The sequence below is a fragment of the Ostrea edulis genome, chromosome 1, assembly GCF_947568905.1.
Source record: "Ostrea edulis chromosome 1, xbOstEdul1.1, whole genome shotgun sequence".
In the NCBI taxonomy this organism is placed as follows: Eukaryota; Metazoa; Mollusca; class Bivalvia; order Ostreida; family Ostreidae; genus Ostrea; species Ostrea edulis.
In genome coordinates, this window is record NC_079164.1 from 108,341,637 (window position 1) to 108,365,133 (window position 23,497).

General features: G+C 33.5%; 1 protein-coding gene across 2 annotated transcripts; it reads right to left on the reverse strand.

The window, feature by feature from the left end:
* Positions 1–3,373: 3,373 nt before the first annotated feature.
* Positions 3,374–23,200, reverse strand: LOC125666164 (E3 ubiquitin-protein ligase TRAF7-like). 2 transcript variants are annotated; one of them, XM_048899303.2, is made up of 16 exons: positions 22,832–23,200; positions 21,290–21,402; positions 19,989–20,135; positions 19,563–19,666; positions 18,398–18,519; positions 17,976–18,124; positions 16,554–16,574; positions 15,340–15,421; positions 13,676–13,817; positions 12,720–12,824; positions 12,149–12,226; positions 9,221–9,307; positions 8,776–8,911; positions 4,594–4,742; positions 4,199–4,318; positions 3,374–3,858 (listed from the first exon to the last, which is right to left on the reverse strand). In XM_048899303.2, the coding sequence occupies exons 1-16, from the start codon at positions 23,044–23,046 to the stop codon at positions 3,811–3,813; spliced, it is 1,818 nt and encodes a 605-aa protein (XP_048755260.2). In that variant the 5' UTR covers positions 23,047–23,200; the 3' UTR covers positions 3,374–3,810. The 2 variants fall into 2 exon arrangements, with proteins under 2 accessions (XP_048755260.2, XP_048755261.2); XM_048899304.2 differs by lacking the exon at positions 16,554–16,574.
* Between the last annotated feature and the right edge of the window lie 297 nt (positions 23,201–23,497).

The following is a 23,497-nucleotide window of genomic DNA, read 5'->3' on the forward strand; positions in this document are numbered from 1 at the left end:
AAGCCTTTTCTCAATGAGAGAAGGCATTTTCGAGGTCGAGAATACCATGGCGAAAAATAAAAAATAAAATCCTCCCACCCGCCCCATTTTTTTGTGAAGTTTGAATGATAATCTACTAATTAATTTTACTTGGCCTTATATATTTACATTTCCAATGTAAATGCCTTTTAATATCTTTACAAATTGATAGATATTTCCTGATGAACATGCTGCAGTTGTGAATGGTGCATATACGAATCTTGATAAATATATTGCATCTATTTTACAGGCTTGGAATTTAGACAGAAATAAAAGTAGGATGTAAAAAAAATTCATGCTCACCTTACCTGAATCTCAAGTGAAATTTTCTGATCACATTTTATCTGGCATCCTTTCATAAACTTTTCACATTTTTTCGACTTCTTCTCAAGAGCCACAGGGCTGATTTAAACCAAACTTGCCACAAAGCATGCTTGGTTAAAGAAGATTCAAGTTTGTTCAAATGAAGAACCACAACTCGGATGAAAATACTGTGGCATCTTTTAAAAGTCTCAAGAACCACTTGACCAATTTCAATTAATCTTGGAACAAATAATCCATGGGTAAAGGGGATTCAATTTTGTTTAAATGAAGGGCTGCACTCCCTCCAAAGGGGAGATAATCAAGAAAAGGCAAAATTGGATGGGATCATTTAAGAATCTTTTCAAGAAGCACTTTACCAGAAAATTTGAGAAATTTTACATGAAAGCTGACAAAGTAGATTTAAGTTTAAATTGTTCAAATCACGGCCCTTGGCGGAGGGGATCAAATTTTTACATGTGGAAATATAGGAAAAAATCTATTTCTAAAAAACAATAGGGCTATAGTTAGTCATTATGCAAGCACCCCCTGGTAATGCAGATTCAAGATGGGAGATCAAAGTTTTCCATGGAATATATACATATTAAAAAAAAATCTCAAGAACAGCAAGGCAAGAAATACTCATAGTAATATGCAAGCATCCCCAGGTAGTGCAGATTATAGTTTATTTAAATCATGATCCCCAGGAATAGATTGGGGCCACAATAGGGGATCAAAGTTTTGTATAAGAATTTATAGGGAAATATCTCTAGATTTCTTCATCTCAACATCAGTAGGGCCATAATTAGTCATATCTTACAATATACAAGCATCTAGAGGTGGTTCAAATTCAAATTTGTTAATTTCAAGGTATCGGGGGGGGGGGGGGGGGGGGGGGGGGGGGCACAATAAAAGATCAAAGCATTCTAAGGGAATATAAAGGAACTTAATAAAAACAAATTCTTTACAAGAGTAGCAAGGCCAAACTTAATGATCATATCCAATTACAAATGTTCTCAAGTTGTGTTAGTTTTTTATGCCCCTGTGACTATAGAGTCAGGAGGCACATATATATTGTTTTTGTCCTGTCTGTCTGTCCGAAAATATAACTTTGTCCATAACTTTTGAATGGTGACCGATAATTTAAGGCTCTCGTACCTTATATGTGCATTCTTTGTGACATGAACATTTTTATAGCACCAGCTTATGACCTTAAAGTTTGGTCTGCTTTTAAGAAAACCTAATAATATTTCCTGAACAATTTACGGTAGACCTTTCTTATTTTGTATATATATAAATTTCTTATGGCAAGATCTTTCAATTCATACCATGATCTTTGACCTTGACCTTCTCCAAAACAGCAAGATCATATTATCAATGTTGGTATTGAGGCATTCCCATGTTGTCTGAATTATGGCGACCCTTTTTGGGGCCACAATATTGTGTTAAAAATTTTCATGAGAATAAAAAATATTTTGAAAATCACAACAACAGGGCTCAGGTAAACAAATTGTTGAAAATACACGAGAGCATGAACAGAAATGCTTCATGTCGGGATACTTTTCACGCAGCATTACAGTACGTTGGTGTGGGGCGTTGCAGTTCATACCCGCACAGATTTTTGAAAATGAATTTTTTTTTCTTAAGGTGGCTCACTACACCCAGAAATAGTTTCTCAAATCTGTACGAATTGATTTAATTATAAAAGATATGATGATATACAATAAGTATATATTCCAAAAAGGCAAAAATTATACAAATTTGGATAAAAACACGATTTTCAAAAAAATTATTTCAACACATATGAATGAAAGACTCTCACGACTGGGGGATTTGAACTCGAGATCTGCGGTTCACCAGCCCAATGCTTTAAACACTGAGCTACGATGATAGACAAACAAATTGATCGATACAAATAATTTCACAAAACATTTAAATCGCCATCTTGTGACGTGGTATCGTACAGAGTATAAGCTTTAGTGTAGTGAGCTACCCAAAGTAACAGCAACTGCGAAACTAAACAATCTAACCTCAGTTACAACTGGTCCAATTTCCACACATGTATACCGAGGTCTATGAGGTAAGGGGAACAAATGAAAAAATTATGCTGCTTTTAAAAATGTCCAGGCAATAATTTTGGAATGGAGGGACACCGTAAGTTCATATACTCGACAGAAATGTTGCATGTGACCTGATGAGGTGTCATGACCTAGGTCATTTAAACAGAATGAAACATTGGAAGTAATGGTTAATTGTTTTTGATCAAAGATATGCCATACAACATCTAGAGTCTGGAAGATGCATTATATACCTTAATGCACCATCTACATGCAAAATTTTATTCAAGTTTTCATTATGTGGTATGCTGGTGATATTTTATTTAACTTAACATGCGAGCTGAAACCAGTGTTTTATTCAGTCTGTGTTCATCAAAATTTAAAAAAAAAAAACCCACATAATTAACATGCAAAACTGTGACAGCTTGAAGAGTCAATATGATATTTGATATGCAATTTCACACTAAAGGGACATTCCAATACATGCATGTTAATAAGGACTAAAGGTACATGTACATGTATCAAGGACAATCCATCTCAATTTGTACAATCACAGACTCGCTGTTCAAAACTGACACGGTGTATCAGCTGACTGCAGAGGGTCCCATGGTAATGGGTAGTTGTGTATAATCGAATAATGTTCTCGAGGGAATTAATTTTCATTTCTTTTAAAAACGTGATATTAACTGAAACTACAACATAATTAGTTTTGTTTGTGACAATTTTGTATTAAATTAATGATTGAAACACAGCATTCATTTGGACTGTTCACGAAGTTTGTTATAACTGTGTTGTATCTGAGATGTAAGGGTCCACGACAAGTTTGTTATAACTGTGTTGTATCTGAGATGTAAGGGTCCACGACAAGAAACCTTAAAATGTCCACAGCTGTATATTTCTTAAAATGTCCACAGCTGTATATTTCTTACAATGTCCACATCATGCTTTGGTCATGTCGCATGATGGATTTACATGTATTATACAAGATAACAAATGTATATCTTAGATATTGGGTTTTTTTTTTAATCATAAAAATAACACGTACTATACATGCACAAAATAAAATTGCAACATTATTGAACTTATGTCAAAACAAACCTAATGAATTCCCTGATATCACAAGTAAATGTAAATGTACATTGTATGGAAATTCAACTGCATGAAACAAAAATATCAACAAATAAAAGCCCTACAAATACTGGGTCATGTCTGGAAAAGTTTATTTTTCTTGAAAATTAGAGACATGGACCCGGTACCATTTGTTCCATGATAAAATTTAAAGCACAAGCATATATGCATTATATTCTGTAAAATGAGCAACAACAGCATTTGAAGGACATGAAGCTTTTTCTTGAAAGCTGAGAAATGGGGCACAATATGTTCATGAGAAAATGAGACTGACATTCGTTATTGCAATTGGCAAATAAACTGATATTCATGTTTGTAAGGCAAATCCCATTTGCATTTGGAAATACTGGAATAGCTACAAATAAAAAACAGAACAATGTTAAATTCAGCTGATCAACATTCAAACAATAAAAAATCCCCACATTTACATCTCTTGAAAAGATTAATAAGGAGTAAGTTATTTTATTCTTTTGGATAATCACTCTTTTATGATTTATGTATATGAACTTTGTATTCTTTGTATGCCCTCTGGGCCCAAAATTGGAAATAAATTACTTACTTATTGCATCATAGTATGCAATGCAAAATGAATTTATCTAGTCGACAATTTTGATACTGATGATAAAATTAAACTACACTGTACATGAAGTCAAAACAAGGCTCTTTAAAATAATATAGCAATAGGTTATATTTACTTTGATCTCATGGTCCTCAGACCCAGATAGAAGTAAATCCCCATACAGAATTACAGCATTGACCCCTCCCTCGTGTCGGTGTAGGGTCTGAATTGGTAGCATATTCTCCAAGTTCCAGATCTAATAAAAACAAAGTTTTATCTCAAGCATGAGACTCAAAACCTTCACATGTATATGATGGTATAAAACATTTATTTATTTTTTATAGGTATTAACAACAGATTTGTCTATCAAACAGTTTTTCTAAAGCATGTAGTATATTTTGATTCAAATAACAGCAGTATGATTTTAGACTGCATGAAATAAAGAATGCCTTCGTTAAATATATCTATAACTAAATATTCAGGCACACCGACAACATTTACAGATTGTGATGAAAGGAACAAAATGTCTACCATTATTGTCTGGTCACTGGAAGATGAAATTAGGAAGCGACCTGATGGGGTTACAGTTAGAGAGTTCACGACCCCAATGTGACCCCTCAGCGAGTAGACATGTTGATTATCTGACAAATTAAACACCTGGATATTTCTGTTGTATGTTCCTGTAATATTAAAAAAAAATTATTTGAAAATGTTTACTATAAAAAGTCAATATTTAAAATGTGAACTCATAATTCAATACAAAAATTCAATCAACATTTTCAATTTTTAAACTCCACAATATGAACATATCATATTGACAAGAGATTCCAGAGCTTCAAAGATCACATTAGTTATCATGTTATAAGAGAATAAATCCCATAAACTTTACGATGACCCTTACCTGCACCCGCACTGAAGAAAACCACGATTTTTAAAGGTATTTATCTATTTACCATAAAGGAGCAGCGCATGGTCTACATAGCTCACCGGAACAACTGCATGTTCCCAAGTAAAACATTTTTAAAATCCTCATTACAAACTCACCCTGACATGGTGGGTCAGTGAGAAATGTACCTTGAATCTTCATTACTAGAATAATGCACATATCAACATGACATACCCTGTCCTTGAGGTTCAATCTTGAAGATTATTACAAAAGAATTTTCCTTTCTAAAATTTTAAACCCCTTTTCTGGTTATTACAAAATAATTTTCCTTTCTAAAATTTTAAACCCCTTTTCTGGTCCTGTCCAGACCTCTGGGGTCATGTATGATTGATTGTATATTGTTTAACATCCCTCTCATGAATTGTTCACCCATATGGGAAAGTCACCATTGTTGGTGAAGGGCTGCAAAATTTAGGCCTATGTTCAGAGCTAATTATGGTCTTTGAGCAGAGAGGGATCTTTATCGTGCCATGCCTGCTGTGACACGGGACCTCGTTTTTTGCGGCCTCATCCAATGGACCACCCCTTTAGTCGCCTCTTACAACAAGAGGTACTGTGAGCAATGCTCACTAAGAATACCCCCCGCTTACCCCAATCTCCCAAAGGGTGTTGGTAATAGGTATAAACTACCTCTTTTCTGAGTGTAAAAAACAAATGGCATGACAAACCGAACCATATTGCTACTTCGATGTCCAGTGCGCATGACCTTTGACCTTTTGACCCCAAAATCGATAGGGAACATCTTCATCCCATGGGTAGTCCATATGTATGATATGGTGACTGTAGGTGGAAAGGATATCACTTTAGAGCCCGGAAACCATATTGCTACTTCGATGTCCAGTGTGCTTGACCTTTGACCTTTTGACCCTAAAATCGATAGGGAACATCTTCATCCCATGGGTAGTCCATATGTATGATATGGTGACTGTAGGTGGAAAGGATAATGCTTTAGAGCCCGGAAACCATATTGCTACTTCGATGTCCAGTGCGCTTGACCCTTGACCTTTTGACCCCAAAATCAATAGGGAACATCTTCATCCCATGGGTAGTCCATATGTATGATATGGTGACTGTAGGTGGAAAGGATAACGCTTTAGAGCCCGGAAACCATATTACTACTTCGATGTCCAGTGCGCTTGACCTTTGACCTTTTGACCCCAAAATCGATAGGGAACATCTTCATCCCATGGGTAGTCCATATATATGATATGGTGACGGAAGGTGGAAAGGATAATGCTTTAGAGCCCGGAAACCATTGCGTCTACAGATGGACGGACGGACGGACAGACAGACGGACAACCCGATTCCAGTATACCCCCCCCCCCCCCCACAACTTGTTGCGGGGGGTATAACAAGCAAGGGGTGCTGAGGACCTATTCTAACCCAGATATATATGATGGTGTGGACAATATGGTGAAACTACACTACACGAAGATGTAAGCATAATTTGACAAGTATATCCTTATGGTTCTAAAAAAGGTTTTTCATAATTTTTCAGTACATTGCTTTTTTAAAATTTGTAACAGGAAGGGGGGAAATGCAAGAGACCGAACTGGAATCTGAACCCAGGCCCCCTGAATCTCTGGTCAGGTGCTTCACCAACTGAAACTCGGGTATCATACAGAAGGGTATCACCATAAAATGTGATTAACTACTACATGTTTTTGAAAAATAATCTTAGTCTTTAAAAGTATATACTGTATTCTTCTAATGATTTAACATTGATCTTTTAATAAAACAAGGGTCTATCAAAATGCACCACAATCTTCAGTATAAATTTCCAGTTTAGAGTAACTTAAAAAAACAACTCAATTGATAGAGTTTTTTTTTACAATACCACTGCTACATGTCTACCAATGATGTAATATGTTATCAGACACTTAAACCATTTTGAACAGTTGTCTCTCATGACCCTGGAGAAAATTCATAACCCTGTACTCTCTGATCTTCAGCAATCTTAGTTTCAAGTTTGAACATGAAGATTGTTTCTGATTGGGGATGTTAATCTGTATCAAAGTGATGCCCCTGACACCACTTACACAAACAGCAGACTATGGACAGACAAGCTGATTCCTGTATAACTCCCGAAGTTTAGTTTGTGAGGGGCATACTGTATGTGTACATGTACAGTGCTCCCTCAATATATTGCCCCCCGTTATAATGCAACCTCCGCTCATTGCCTGAAAATCCTAAAGAACAGATTTCTCTCCATGTTAACACCCCCGTTACAATGCCAACCCCACATAATGCCATATGCCACTGATTTTCACAAACAAATGGTCAACTGTGATGGGTTTTCCTTCAATAATAATGCCAATGACCTAAAACCCATCAATAATCACACCTGTATTTAGAGAGCAGTGCGGTGAAATGTGACAGTCTGGACAAGGTCTTCAGGGGTCAGGTTAATTATAAATAATTGCTGAATTAAATTCAAGATTATCTAAATGTTTATACAGAATGAGCCCAAATAACTTTACAGAATTGAATTTCAGTGGACTGCTCAGTAAATCGTCTGTAACAGTGAATTTGTTATATTGTCATCCCCGCTTTATTGCCAAAATTGGTCTTGAACAAGAGTTGGCAATATATCGAGGGAGCACTGTACTTATTTTGGTGTATTTAATATTTGGTGTAATTGGATCTGATGCACTATTTGATGGCGATGATTTACTACTTGGGCTTGGTCTGTATATGATTAGAGATGAGAAGAGATTTTCGTATAATGATTTACTACTTGGGCTTGGTCTGTATATGATTAGAGATGAGAAGAGATTTTCGTATAATGATTTACTACTTGGGCTTGGTCTGTATATGATTAGAGATGAGAAGAGATTTTCGTATAATGATTTACTACTTGGGCTTGGTCTGTATATGATTAGAGATGAGAAGAGATTTTCGTATAATGATTTACTACTTGGGCTTGGTCTGTATATGATTAGAGATGAGAAGAGATTTTCGTATAATGATTTACTACTTGGGCTTGGTCTGTATATGATTAGAGATGAGAAGAGATTTTCGTATAATGATTTACTACTTGGGCTTGGTCTGTATATGATTAGAGATGAGAAGAGATTTTCGTATAATGATTTACTACTTGGGCTTGGTCTGTATATGATTAGAGATGAGAAGAGATTTTCGTATAATGATTTACTACTTGGGCTTGGTCTGTATATGATTAGAGATGAGAAGAGATTTTCGTATAATGATTTACTACTTGGGCTTGGTCTGTATATGATTAGAGATGAGAAGAGATTTTCGTATAATGATTTACTACTTGGGCTTGGTCTGTATATGATTAGAGATGAGAAGAGATTTTCGTATAATGATTTACTACTTGGGCTTGGTCTGTATATGATTAGAGATGAGAAGAGATTTTCATATAATGATTTACTACTTGGGCTTGGTCTGTATATGATTAGAGATGAGAAGAGATTTTCATATAATGATTTACTACTTGGGCTTGGTCTGTATATGATTAGAGATGAGAAGAGATTTTCATATAATGATTTACTACTTGGGCTTGGTCTGTATATGATTAGAGATGAGAAGAGATTTTCATATAATGATTTACTACTTGGGCTTGGTCTGTATATGATTAGAGATGAGAAGAGATTTTCATATAATGATTTACTACTTGGGCTTGGTCTGTATATGATTAGAGATGAGAAGAGATTTTCATATACTAGTGCAACCACATAATAGAGCTTTTGTTTCACTAAAATATGAATCCCGATAAAATAACTCCATTTCAGCAACTATTGTACCTGCTATGAGAAACTCGTGAGTAATTGCCAGAGAGTAGATTGAACCATAGTTATGTGGAATGCTTCCTTTAAGTTGGAAAGATCCTGAGGTGTTCCAAATACCAATGGTGTTGTGGCATCCACTGTATAAGCACTCCTGAATGTAATTAAAATAAATTTTCATAACTTCTTTTTTAAAAGCATATTTTCTAAGACAGAGGAATTGTTTAAAGCAAGAAATGATTGCAGAATCATAATTTACAGCATCATATTGTTGACATATAGTGTTGACATATTATGCTTCCAATGCTATAACATTGATAAATCAGAAACATACATGCAGATTTAAAGGAACCATGATAAACAATGACATCTGTAACTAAGTTTAATCACAAAATTGATTCATTATGTGAAAATCTAGACTATTCAATGCACTGCATTACAATTATGAAGCTTTTTTTTTTACCTTGTCTTGACTGACAATCAGGGCTCGAACCCAGTGGTGTAGCCCAGATTTTGTGTGAACTAAGGACAGGGTCTTCATGTCCCAAACCTAGAAGACACACAGAACCTTAAAATTCAATTCTTTATTTGTTTCAAATAAAAGTTACAATTCGTGGGTCCAGAAGTCCTGAAAATAGGTGGGTTGGTTATAACTCATTTCATGGTTGATGAGTATGATTAAAAGAGATGTGGTCTCACAGATGATTAAGAGTGATGTGGTCTCACAGATAATTCAGATAATTAAGAGTGGAGTGGTATCACAGATAATTCAGATAATTAAGAGAGATGTGGTCTCACAGATAATTCAGATAATTATGAGTGATGTGGTCTCACAGATAATTCAGATAATTAAGAGTGGAGTGGTCTCACAGATAATTCAGATATTTAAGAGAGATGTGGTCTTACATATAATTCAGAAAATTAAAGAGTGATGTGGTCTCACAGATAATTCAGAGTCCATGTATCTGTCATATATAGCTTTCATATATGTACTGTACATTATATAAATAAGAAAAACAAAAGTATTGTATAAATTCATTGATATTTTGAAATGATTTTGATCTTTGATTTTTTTTTTTGTATAGGTGGGTATGTCTCTCTTTGAAGAATGTAGTAGATGCATCGTTTATATTATATTTATATATGTACTATACTTGCTATTATACATGTACAATGTGTATGTTTATATCTATTACATAAGAAAAGTTTTTAAAATAAAAAAAAATTAAGAATGGCCCTTCATCTGAGTATCATGTACAAAAAGAAAATCTCCAATGTATTGGTACGTTTTTGGTGCATTTTTCATTCTTCAGCGGAGAACGTCATTGGGTTTTTTGTGATCAGAAGTAGCAATCCTTCAAATAATACTTGCACTAAGGTTAATTAACTTTAACTGATCGTTAATGTTCAGTATGTATGTAAATGTATGGAATAATGGCAAGTTAACAGTCAAAGTTCGCTAGCATTTGTGCACTGGATTAAGAAGAAAGCAATCATTAAAATAAAACTTGTATCTATTCATTAACAATGGACTAGGGTTTTTTTTGTGATCTGAAGTAGCAATCATTGAAATAAAGCTTTTCTTTCTTCACATATACATTCAATAACAGTTCAGAATACTTTGTGTAGTGACCCACCCCCAACATGACCAATAGATCATCCCAATGACATTCCAGTACTGACATTGGACTCCAAGCTAATTATAACTTTGTATCTAGTTTATAGGTGTTAATTATAACTTTGTATCTAGTTTATAGGTGCTAATTATAACTTTGTATCTAGTTTATAGGTGCTAATTACAACTTTGTATCTAGTTTATAGGTACTAATTATAACTTTGTATCTAGTTTATAGGTGTTAATTATAACTTTGTATCTAGTTTATAAGTGCTAATTATAATTTTGTATCTAGTTTATAGGTGTTAATTATAACTTTGTATCTAGTTTATAGGTGTTAATTATAACTTTGTATCTAGTTTATAGGTACTAATTATAACTTTGTATCTAGTTTATAGGTGTTAATTATAACTTTGTATCTAGTTTATAGGTACTAATTATAACTTTGTATCTAGTTTATAGGTACTAATTATAACTTTGTATCTAGTTTATAAGTGCTAATTATAATTTTGTATCTAGTTTATAGGTACTAATTATAACTTTGTATCTAGTTTATAGGTGTTAATTATAACTTTGTATCTAGTTTATAAGTGCTAATTATAATTTTGTATCTAGTTTATAGGTACTAATTATAACTTTGTATCTAGTTTATAGGTGTTAATTATAACTTTGTATCTAGTTTATAAGTGCTAATTATAACTTTGTATCTAGTTTATAGGTACTAATTATAACTTTGTATCTAGTTTATAGGTGTTAATTATAACTTTGTATCTAGTTTATAAGTGCTAATTATAACTTTGTATCTAGTTTATAGGTACTAATTATAACTTTGTATCTAGTTTATAGGTGTTAATTATAACTTTGTATCTAGTTTATAGGTACTAATTATAACTTTGTATCTAGTTTATAGGTACTAATTATAACTTTGTATCTAGTTTATAAGTGCTAATTATAATTTTGTATCTAGTTTATAGGTACTAATTATAACTTTGTATCTAGTTTATAGGTGTTAATTATAACTTTGTATCTAGTTTATAGGTGCTAATTATAACTTTGTATCTAGTTTATAGGTACTAATTATAACTTTGTATCTAGTTTATAGGTGTTAATTATAACTTTGTATCTAGTTTATAAGTGCTAATTATAACTTTGTATCTAGTTTATAGGTACTAATTATAACTTTGTATCTAGTTTATAGGTGTTAATTATAACTTTGTATCTAGTTTATAAGTGCTAATTATAATTTTGTATCTAGTTTATAGGTACTAATTATAACTTTGTATCTAGTTTATAGGTGTTAATTATAACTTTGTATCTAGTTTATAAGTGCTAATTATAATTTTGTATCTAGTTTATAGGTACTAATTATAACTTTGTATCTAGTTTATATGTGCTAGATGCTCAAGATTGGTGAACACTTTTTAAGACTGCACTTTGAGAAGTTTTGGCCCCACACTAGATGAACGGGTACCATAAAATTTACCTGATTGTTCCCATATACATGTACTTCATAATGCAGCTCACAGATTTTGGTGAAAATTAACCCTATACAAGTAGATTTATACATAATACAAAGCTGCAACAGACGATGCACACAACTACTCATGTGACCCAAAGAGGAGGGCAATATCTCCATAAATGAGAATAAAACAAAATATGATGAATAAGATCTTATCAAATCATTATGTATGGGTAGATGCATCCCATTAAAAGGGGATCCTGATCAACACATCAACTGTATGAAGATTTCATAAGCAAGAAATACAGTAAGTTTACCTTTATTAGGGAGTATGACGCAGTAAATAAGTTATCCCCGACAATTACCATGGAACTAATCAGGTTATCATGGGCATTCTGCAAAACAAGTATTCCTGATACAATGCCGTGTGTGAATGAATAATACAACACATTGTAACTGCTGTATAACATATAAAAGTGACTTCTGATGCCACAATACAAAATTTCCAAGATATCATAACTACATGTAATTAGAACATTGGGACACATGTAGCTACAGTTCACTTATTATGATTGGTAATGATGAATCCAATATTCCTTTGTTTTATTTTTATTGAATCTCTGATTTATAGGGTAAATGTTGGCACAAGAGGACTACATTTAGGTACATAATCTCCCCATGATTAAGTCATGAAAGTTGAATCAAAGACCATGTAAAGAATACTAAATTCAATCACGTACATGTATGTTCTAAACCAATTGCTTTGGGTGCAGTTATCAGTAACATTTCAACTTTGATACACTGATAACTTGGAGAAATACAAGTACGGGGTATGATGATATGGTAAGAAACTGGTTCTCATCTACCAGTATAAAATAGTTCTCTTACAAAGACACAGTTTTCCTCAGTATAGGAATCCAGGTTCCACACTCTGATGGACAAATCATCTCCTGCTGTCACCAGCGAGTTCTCGTGGATCACCATGGTATGAACCTGTTAAACCAGCAAAACTAAAAATATATACGTATAGTACATAAAGAATTACAGAATTCAATTCATAAGTAAAATTTTTATATCTATTCTTTACCTGTCAAACAAACACATGCAGTTGAATTGCAACAAGCATTCAAACATTTGCATGTCACATCTTTTAGAAAACAGTTCATTAGTGAAATCTTTCAGTGTATTCTGTCAAACCAGTATGTAGCTGAATTATAGGGAAACATACAGTTATTTGTATACTGTAGTACACATACTAAAAGAAATTCACACTACCATCATTAAATCTATATTCATTTAAAAGCCATACACACAAAGTCCACCTAAGAAAGGCAAACCAAGTGTATCTTTATTACTATCTAGAGATATCAAGTGAAAATTTAAAATATATCTCTACAAGTTAATAACATTCACTCAGTTGGTGGAGTGTTTGCTTCATGATTGGAAGGTTGTAGGTTTGAACCCCGGCCACACCAGATCTGAGGCACGAAAGCAAGTCCCTTGACTGGTGACCTCTCTACATCTGTGAAAAATTCTCAACGGGACGTAAAACTCCAAACCAACCTATGGAGGGGGGGGGGGGGGGGGGGGGGGGGGGGATGGGGGCGACATCCCACCAATAACCCCATCAGCATCCTCTATTAAATGAGAACACCTTAATCTAAAGTATATCAAATATAGTTCTTTGAGAAATATCAAAATTCCTGCACAGTGTTTTTACCACATTTATGGTAGCACATGATCATTTATATAGAGCACACATTGAAATGCAATATCCCACACCTCTAAACCAGAAAACGTTCAGGATCCACCTCCTGATAGTTCCCTAATTCTCTGTTACTCACCACACCGGTGTGTCCCTCCATGGTTTTGATGCAGCCATTGGTGAGGACATCAAGATCCCAGACCTTGACTAAACTGTCTCCCCCGGAACTGAAGAGTCTCTCTTTGTACAGGGCAAAACACCACACGACATTCTTGTGACCTCTAAAAATAATGAAGATATATACACTCATCAAATCAACTTATTCTGGCAAAATATGATGAATTTAATCATTGCTATCAACATTGTCATTTGCAATAGCAATAACTGTTTACACATGTTTAATGAAACATAGTTAACATAGGGTCAATCAACATCGATAAACTATAGCCAACAGTTTCATTATTTTGAAGAACTAAATTGGTAAAAAAAAACCTTTATTGTATGCTTATATTCATATTAATCACTCTCCCTATTCACAAATTATACTATAAACAAACAGTATATACAGTCATGTACTGTGCAATCAAATTGTCATTTTAAAGTAGAACTACATCAACTTGCTCTTAACCTGGACAATTATCTTTTCAGTTCCTGAATTTAAGAATTCCAAATGGAGTTACTCCCCTTTTCTTAAAAATTCGAAATCACATGCTACCTCTCTCTCTGAGTTAAAAGTGTGATTCATATCGTAGGCATTTTTATAAACACGTCTATTGTCAAGCTATTATTGTATCATGAAATATTGTCCACAACACAGTTACTGGCTTACAGGTATCCAGAGAGGAAATGTTTGCTCATTTTTGTGAAATTTCACAACCGAAAAGTAAGCAGAATCGTCCACATGAAATCCAAAATGTTCTTCAACCCATTAGAGTTTATATATAGATATTTAGACAATATTAACAAGAAGCCCATGGGCCACATCACTCACCTGAGTCACCTTGGTCCATAGCTAAAGATTTTCCATATATACTTTGGTCCTATTGTGACCCCAACCTTCCCTGGGGGACCATGATTTTTACACAATTGAATGCACTATGTCAGGAAGCTTTCATGTAAATGTAAACTTCTTTGGCCTAATGGTTCTTGAGAAGAGATTTTTAAAGATTTTCTCTATATATTAGTATTAGTAAAATTTTGATCCCCTATTGTGGCCCCATCCTACCCCAGGGGACAATAATTTGAACACTTGAATCTGCACTATGTCAGGAAGCTTTCGTGTAAATCTCAGCTCTTCTGGCCCAGTGGTTCTTGAGAAGAAGATTTTTAAACCCTATTTATTCCCATGTAAATCTTTGATCCCCTATTGTGGCCCCACTCTACCTCCAGATATCATGATTTGAATAAACTTGAATTTGCACTATGTCAGGAAGCTTTCATGTAAATTTCAGCTTCTCTTTCAGGTTCTTGAGAAGATTTTTAAATGACCCCACCCTATTTTTGTGATTATCTCCCCTTTGAAGGGGGCATGGCCCTTCATTTGAACAAACTTAAAAGCCCTTCACCCAAGGATGCTTTGTGCCATGTTTGGTTGAAATTGGCCCAATGGTTCTGGAGAAGACGATGAAAATGTGAAAAGTTTACAACAACTACAACAGACAAATTTTGATAAGAAAAGTTCACTTGAGCCTTCAGCTCAGGTGAGCTAAAAACAAATATCAGAATTGCATCATTGTTTTCCAATACAAACACAAAGAGTCTGTTTCAGAACTATTGGTATCTACTTGTATGAATTCATCATACCTAAGGGATCCTATACATTTGAACTGGAATGGCATTTTCCAGGTTTCCAGTTTCATACTAGCTGGTGGACTCAACTTAGGACCTACACAAACAAACGCAAACGTAAAGTTTTAAATGTCTATTTTAGGAACATTCTCTATGCATATTGAATTTTTAAAAACATCTTCATGCTATCTTTCATGTCTAGGTAGGCATGTCTACCTTTAGATATACAACAATATAAATCACATATATTAATTAAGCTTTAATTTGCTTAACGAATGCCCCACCTGATTTTTCAGAAACAATTATTACAAAGTCCAGCAAGAAATGTAAAGTCAAGGTCAAACAGAGGATAACAGTAAAACATTCGGTGTAAAGCTCTTGCAGAAAGGTATCTGGGTATGGCATATCATTAAGGCATTCTCATTATCTTAGTCATTAGCAAGCTAAACACAAAAGAATCAGAAATGGGAAATCAAAGGTATAAAGGAGATCAAAGTCATTCATTTGGGTTTGTTACCAAACTGTATCTGTATAAAAAGTTGTTGAAGGGTTCCTCTATATGTTAGTTAGAAATAACCTTGAAATGAATGAACAAGTCAATGAAGTCAATGTCATTAATACTGCTCATGAAAGAGATAGGTCGGTCCATGAATGGCATAATTCGGCCCTATTTTAAATTTTCAAAAGTTTAAAAATCATTGATAACAAATAAAAGACTTACAAATCATTTAAAACAAGAAATCTTCAGAATTGAGCTAAATGCATATTCAGAAATGTGAAGGTAAGGTCATCTGAAAGGTCAAGGTTAAACAAAATGGGCATAGTTGTCATGCTCAAGTAAAGTTTGCTGCAGATATCTGTTATAGTCTAGCAAAATGGGACAGATGCAAGATGGAGGACAGAAGATGGAAGACAGTCACATGACCAACGTTACATGCCCTGGTTTTTATATGGTCATGATGATAGCGGCATACAACAATTCTAGAATAGGAGTGAATACTTCACTAATTAGATGAATTTAGTATATGCATTACATGTCTTAAATTAATACCACATCCACTGGTGAATACTGAAGAAATATTTTGAAAGCATAAAAATTTATTTTTAAAATGTGTAGTGTATTACATTTCATGGCAATTTGACAAAACATGCTTTGCATATATTTTTATTCAATGATATAAAATGTTATGAAAAAGAGAAGCATTTTCATGTGTGTATGATTCTATTACCAGTATTTCCAGCCAACATTCCTTTAAATTGTTCAGAAAGTATATTAACAATTTAATGGTGATTAATGAGTAAATTTTTTCAGAATATTTATGATTTTACATCCATTTTCAGGACCAATGTGCAATCATTATATATTTGAGACTTAAAATTTAACTTAAATGTACGCCTAACAGATTTCCAATCCATTTCCACCTAACAGATGTGTCTGATTCATTATTATATCGTTGATGTTCGGATCTAAAAAAATCTATGACACCACTTCATTGAGGTAAAAAATCTATAGCGCTCCTTTATGGAGGTAAAAAAAAGTTTGTTGAAGTAACAAATCTATAGCACATTACTTTGTTAGGGCATAAAATGTGACATATTAAAATACATGGTATTAATTTCTCCCAGAAATCACTGCAATATACATGTATATATATATATATTTTCCAAAGCGCTTTCGCTCTACGGCTCTTCAGTGGAATTTGAAAAAAACGATAACATAACTATACGTCGTTATTATGACATTGTAGTAAAAGACAATGTAAAATATTTGGCGCAATCACTGTTCAAAGAGAGTACCACAGTAATTATACTATAGGATTAAACATTCTTTTTGAAGAATTTATCGATGTGTAAACTCCGGACATTTTACTCACAAACTGAATAAAAGTGCAAAGCACTTTTATGTTTAAGTTTGTGAGTAAAATGTCCGGAGTTTACACATCGATAAATTCTTCAAAAAGAATGTTTGATTCTTATAATTCCAATTAAATCACTTTATTAACAATTGCAAAAATTTGAATAGTTTCCCCGCACTATGTTATTTGTTTTCAGGCGAGTATGAATACATCGCGTTTTAGGATTTATTGATGTGTAAACTCTTGTTCAGCTTTATTTTTGTCCAATCAAAACAATTGTAATAAACAACATTGGAATTATATTATGATAATGTGTAACACAGTTAATAATAAGCTTGATTTGTTGTGGTTACTTTACATGAATGGGTCTCCAACAATCAAATTATATTTGTACCATAATCAACAATATTTGGTCATCATAAAGAAATAAAAGGGTGGAGGGGAACGTTTACAAATAAAGAAAGGCTATACAGAACAAAGATATGGTGCTAGGTTTAAAGGTACGATACATGTACATCAATCAACATAACTTTACAATTGTAAAAAGCATTTTTTTTTGGGGTTGCTTTTTTTGTTTTGCCTTATATTCTAAAATAGGCATTGTTTTCAACATGCATTTTTATTTCTGAGAAAGCTCATTTACCTGTCAAGCCTTTTTTTTTTTTTTTTTTTTTGAAAATTTAGAAAGCTATGTCCGGATGTTCTATACATGTTTCTTTGATATGAAAACTTCCCCCAAGTGTACAGTTGCATCTTAAGGAAAGGGATTAATACATCGAACCAAGCTAGACTTACTGGAGAAGCTACTAGTGCTGCTTGTTCTCTGTCTGATGGCCTCCGCAGAATTTCCTGGTGAGGAAACTGACCGCCGATTTCGAGTGGTCATTAACTGTTCCACCAAAGTTTGCAAAGCCTCGTGCTTCTTGTTTAAATTTTGAAAATTGCTGGGGGAAAAAATGATATAAAAACTCTGTGACTACGAGTAATATTTTGATAAATTTCATAGTTGATAGTCATATCTTGACCAGCTGAAATATCAGTAAATATAATACCATTAACATGTGACTCTCTGATGCATAAATTATTTTCTGTACAGCTTAACAAAACATTACAATGTTAAAATGATTAATGGCATGATGTTTATACATGAAAATTAATTCTACATAGTACAATAAATTTTAACAAATTATGAATTTTAAACAGCATTGGTTTTAAACCTTTGACACGAGTCCAATGACAACTCCAGCGAATTCTTGTTCCCTTCTAACACTTCAACTCTTTTTGTTAAACTGTCAAGTTTCTCTCTAAGGCATCTGTTCTCAGCTTCCAATGCTTTTGTCTGAAGCAAAACATTATGATGGTTTAACTCCTCTTAGTAAAACCTAATTTTTTAAAAACTGATGGTGTGATGGTTTTGCCTATCAAAACTTCCTTTGAACCAACAGGAAGTGACATAGTAAATTTCATTTTATGGACAGTAATTTTATTCAAATGTCAGGCATGCAAAAATTAGATTTCAACAAGATGTGTTTGTGAAACACAAATGCCCCCGATAATGGCCAATTCCGAAGATGGCCAAGGTCACAAGGGCAAATATCTTGGTACCAGTAGAAAGATCTTGTCAAAAGAAATGCTCATGTACAATATGAAAGCTCTAATATTTACCATTTACAAGTTATGACCAATGTAAAAAAAAAAATTTAAAGTAGGTCAAATGTCAAGGTCAAAAGGTTCAATACCAACGGAAAGATCTTGTAACAAGGAATACTCATGTGAAATATCAAACCTCTATCTCTTACTGTTCAAAAGTTATTAGCAAGGTTAAAGTTTTCAAAAAGTAGGTCAAACTCCAAGGTCACGGGGTCAAAAATGTTGGTACCCACGGAAAGATCTTGTCACAAGGAATACTCATGTGAAATATCAAAGCTCTATCACTTACTGTTTAAAAGGTATTAGCAAGGTTAAAGTTTCAGACAGAATGACAGAATTACAAAATGACAGAAAGGACAAAAATAATATGCCCCCCGATCTTCGACCTTGGGGGCATAAAAACTCCGAAACATAAGCATTGGTGTAAATCTAATTAAAATAAAATCTTTTTAATTACTTCGATACTCAACGCTCCAGCATAGCGTATCATAGCATTAGAAAATATCTAGTTTTGATATTAGAATTGAATTGGTAGTACTGAACAGACTGTCTATTTTATGGTACATATGTACTCTCTCCTAACCTGGTACTACACATTCATGAATTTCCTCTATCTACATCCTCTTTCAAAGTTTTCTGTTCCCAGTTTGCTGATTATTATAGCTGCCTATAATCTGGTATCGGATCATTTCATGATTAATCAGTTAGAACAAACATTTAGAAGAATCTGACCTGGTTCTCAAAATCTTTGTGATTGATGCTCATAGGAAGTCCTCTGTAGCCACAAGTTCCCAGATGATTTCTAACTTCATCTTGTCGTCCTTGAAATTCACATCCTATGAAAAAATAACTAGTTTTGTTGGTTTCATATGGTTTTTAATTCAGACTATTTTGTACTGTCAATTTTCAAGTGAATACAACACAATTACATTGGTACAATATTACAATACATCATTTTGAGACAAGATGTATTGAACAAAAGTTCATTTGGAAAGTATAAAATTATAATGACTGCAATTGTAATCTATATTAAGAAATGAAGTAATGAAAAGTATAACATAGATATTCTTTGTTGAGTCTTTATTGTATAGGATGATAAACTGTTACACACAGAAAAAGTTCACTGAACTCGTTAATAGGATCTCAATACACACTAACCTTTGTCCCTGTGCTCACATTCAAAGTATGGACAGATTTGCAAGTGTTGCTGGAGTTCTGAGGATCTGAATGTTCCACAATTCAATGCATCATTGGGACAAGGTTTAGGGGCAAAGTTACATTCATCTTCATGTTGGTGTCGATTTCCTATAGATGATCACAATAGAAACAATTTCTCTGAATATCAGTGGTAAATAAATCATATCTACAAGAGATCAGTTCTATAACTGTTACTGATATTTCATTCATAGCACTAGTCTAAAACACAGGTATTGTTCAGTACTAAGATAAATACCATGTCATTTCTGTGGATCTTTACAAGTAATTATGGAGACAGTTCTCCAGATTGACTTTAACTCTGCACATGCATTTCTGTACATTGTATCTTTATTTGTACACTTCTCTCTTAGTATATAAACTTTGTAAGCAGAGTACATCGTACACATCTCTCTATATATATTTCGAATAAGCAAAGTACATCAGGTTGAACTCACAGATTCATTATAGTACTTGTACTATAGTCACAGATTCATTATAGTAATTGTACTATACTCACAGATTCATTATTGTAATTGTACTATACTCACAGATTCATTATTGTAATTGTACTATACTCACAGATTCATTATAGTAATTGTAATATACTCACAGATTCATTATAGTAATTGTACTACACTCACAGATTCATTATAGTAATTGTAATATACTCACAGATTCATTATTGTAATTGTACTATACTCACAGATTCATTATAGTAACTGTACTATACTATACTCACAGATTCATTATAGTAATTGTAATATACTCACAGATTCATTATAGTAATTGTACTATACTCACAGATTCATTATAGTAATTGTACTATACTCACAGATTCATTATAGTAATTGTACTATACTCACAGATTCATTATTGTAATTGTACTATACTCACAGATTCATTACAGTAATTGTACTATACTCTCAGATTCATTATAGTAATTGTAATATACTCACAGATTCATTATAGTAATTGTACTATACTCACAGATTCATTATAGTAATTGTACTATACTCACAGATTCATTATTGTAATTGTACTATACTCACAGATTCATTATAGTAACTGTACTATACTATACTCACAGATTCATTATAGTAATTGTACTATACTCACAGATTCATTATAGTAATTGTACTATACTCACAGATTCATTATTGTAATTGTACTATACTCACAGATTCATTACAGTAATTGTACTATACTCTCAGATTCATTATTGTAATTGTACTATACTGTCAATTGTACCACACAATAATTACCAATAGATATCTGTTCTTGGCATCCTGTGGAATCCTGTACATAAGTTCCATTTTGTTGTCTTACTCCATATTTGCAATAAATTAACAGTTCATCTATCTGACCAACAACAAGTCTGCAAGATGATATAAATGCACATTGTATATCATGTAAACAATTTTATAATCCAACATTTCAACATCTACAATATTCTCTGTTCTAATACTACAGTTTAGTTGTTATCAACTTACATAGGGTTCTGTCACTTTGGGGGAAGGGGTGTGTGGAAATAAAGGAAGACATGTTTGTGAAGCATGCAGGTTGGGTACCTGGTTATTGCCATTTACCACTGGACAGAATATTACCGAGACCAGGCCTGGGGTAATGGTAATGTGTAATGGTACTGTAATGACAGCCAATTTCAGTGCAGTGGGGGTGTAATGTGTAATGGATCGTTTTTGCATTACAAGTAATGGTAATGTAATGCATTACTTGTAGAAAATATACTGTACTGCACATTACATTTACATTACTTCAAATAGTTTTCATATTTTGGAAGTTTAGATTAATTCACTATATTAGTACCTTATAAAAAAAAGATTAACTTCATGTAATCTATATTTCTTTAAGAGTAGAGTATTTAATGAACAACATTTTAGTTCTAATTCCTAATGTATACCAGTAATAAGTCAACACATATTTATTGAATGTTTCCCTAGTGGTATTTGTAAGGTTTCAAAGAAGACTGTTGTGAACTGTTTTCAGAAACTGTTCTCCGAATATATGTATGTTATGTTATGTAATCTCAAGTAATGTGTACAGCAATGGCAATGGCAAACTTTCTAAGTAGTGGTAATTTAATGCATTACATTGCTATGTAATAGACCCCAGGTCTGACTGAGACATGAGGATTCAGTCAACAAATAAGTATTCTACCAGTTAATCATGACTGATTGGAATTTTTATTACTTGTGTGCCGACAATATGCACAAAGAGGAGGCAGCCTTATTCAAAGCGATGCGTCATTTGTCAATTTTACCGTCGTTTAAATGGCAATAACATGATACATTTATTAGTCATGATTAACTCTTGTATAATCATCTGATTACAAAATCCTCAAGTAAAGAAGCTAGATCAGTAAAATAAACATCATCAAAGCTATAGACACAGTAGCTGGTGTCCCTGAATTCCCATTTTTCAATGCGACATCAGCTCCAACTCTCCCCTGCACATGTCACAATATAAAAACTGGGATACAAGAGTCAGAGAAATCTTATTTTACTCCATCTGTTAGTCATAGACAAAAGGACAGAGATAATTGTGTATTAGCCCACTCATTAGGTGTGCGGCTTCTACATGTATCACAGGATCAAACATGATAACAAGGTCTTCTCTGGTCCATTGCACCCCAATCAAATTAAAATTAGATGTTAGATCCGCTCACATACTCGCTACACAAACTATAGCGAGTACGTGAGTGGATCTAACATCTAATTTTAATTGCTTTGCACTCCACCTCTTCCTACCCCAACCTCCTTTTACACTACACGAGGCAGGATTATTACCTGTTCAGAATTAGCTGATTGGCATCACACGGTTCATTATCTACTGGACACCTGACACATCCACTTGCGCATTTTTTACAAAAGGTGTGTCCACATTTTATGTTTATTACAGGGTGTCTGTACAACTGCTCACACACTGGACACAAGAAATGCGGAGTCAGTTTGTTCACCACAAGAATAGGTTCTGAGTCATTGTCATATGGCTCATCAGCCATAATTGAAATCTACATTGAGTTTAATTCATCGTTTCACGTTCAATCCTTTTTTACTTGTAAAACATTTAGGCCACACCTATGATTCATGAAGTTTTAACAAGGAAGTTTACATTTGTATACAGAGTCCTCTTCTGTGATAGAAGGCGAAATAAATGCACTACGTTTGTAAAGACGGAACGGAAACGAAAAAAATCCGGAATAGTACATCAATCAATGAGATGTGTTTTTAATACCCGCACTTCCTCCAGAGAGTTCGGTTATATTGTTGCTACCCTGGTCCGTCCGTGCGTCACACAAACTCTATATATTCCTCACACTCCTATTTTATTTTAAGCAGTAACTATAAACTATAATTCTTTTGGAATACGATTAGGTTGTGCACTGTCCTGTAATGGACAAAATGGGGGTAAAAAACGATACATATTTCCAAGGAAAAAACTGGTTCCCAGAA

What these genes read in the sequence shown, in the direction of transcription:
- LOC125666164 (XM_048899303.2), bottom strand. Translation starts at nt 23,046, where the DNA reads ATGGCTGATGAGCCATATGACAATGACTCAGAACCTATTCTTGTGGTG. An exon ending in ATGTGAGCACAGGGACAAAG is followed by an intron (nt 19,667 to 19,988) that starts GTTAGTGTGTAT and finishes ATTTTTTCATAG; the next exon opens with GATGTGAATTTCAAGGACGA. An exon ending in TCATTGGACTCGTGTCAAAG is followed by an intron (nt 18,125 to 18,397) that starts GTTTAAAACCAA and finishes TTTTTCCCCCAG; the next exon opens with CAATTTTCAAAATTTAAACA.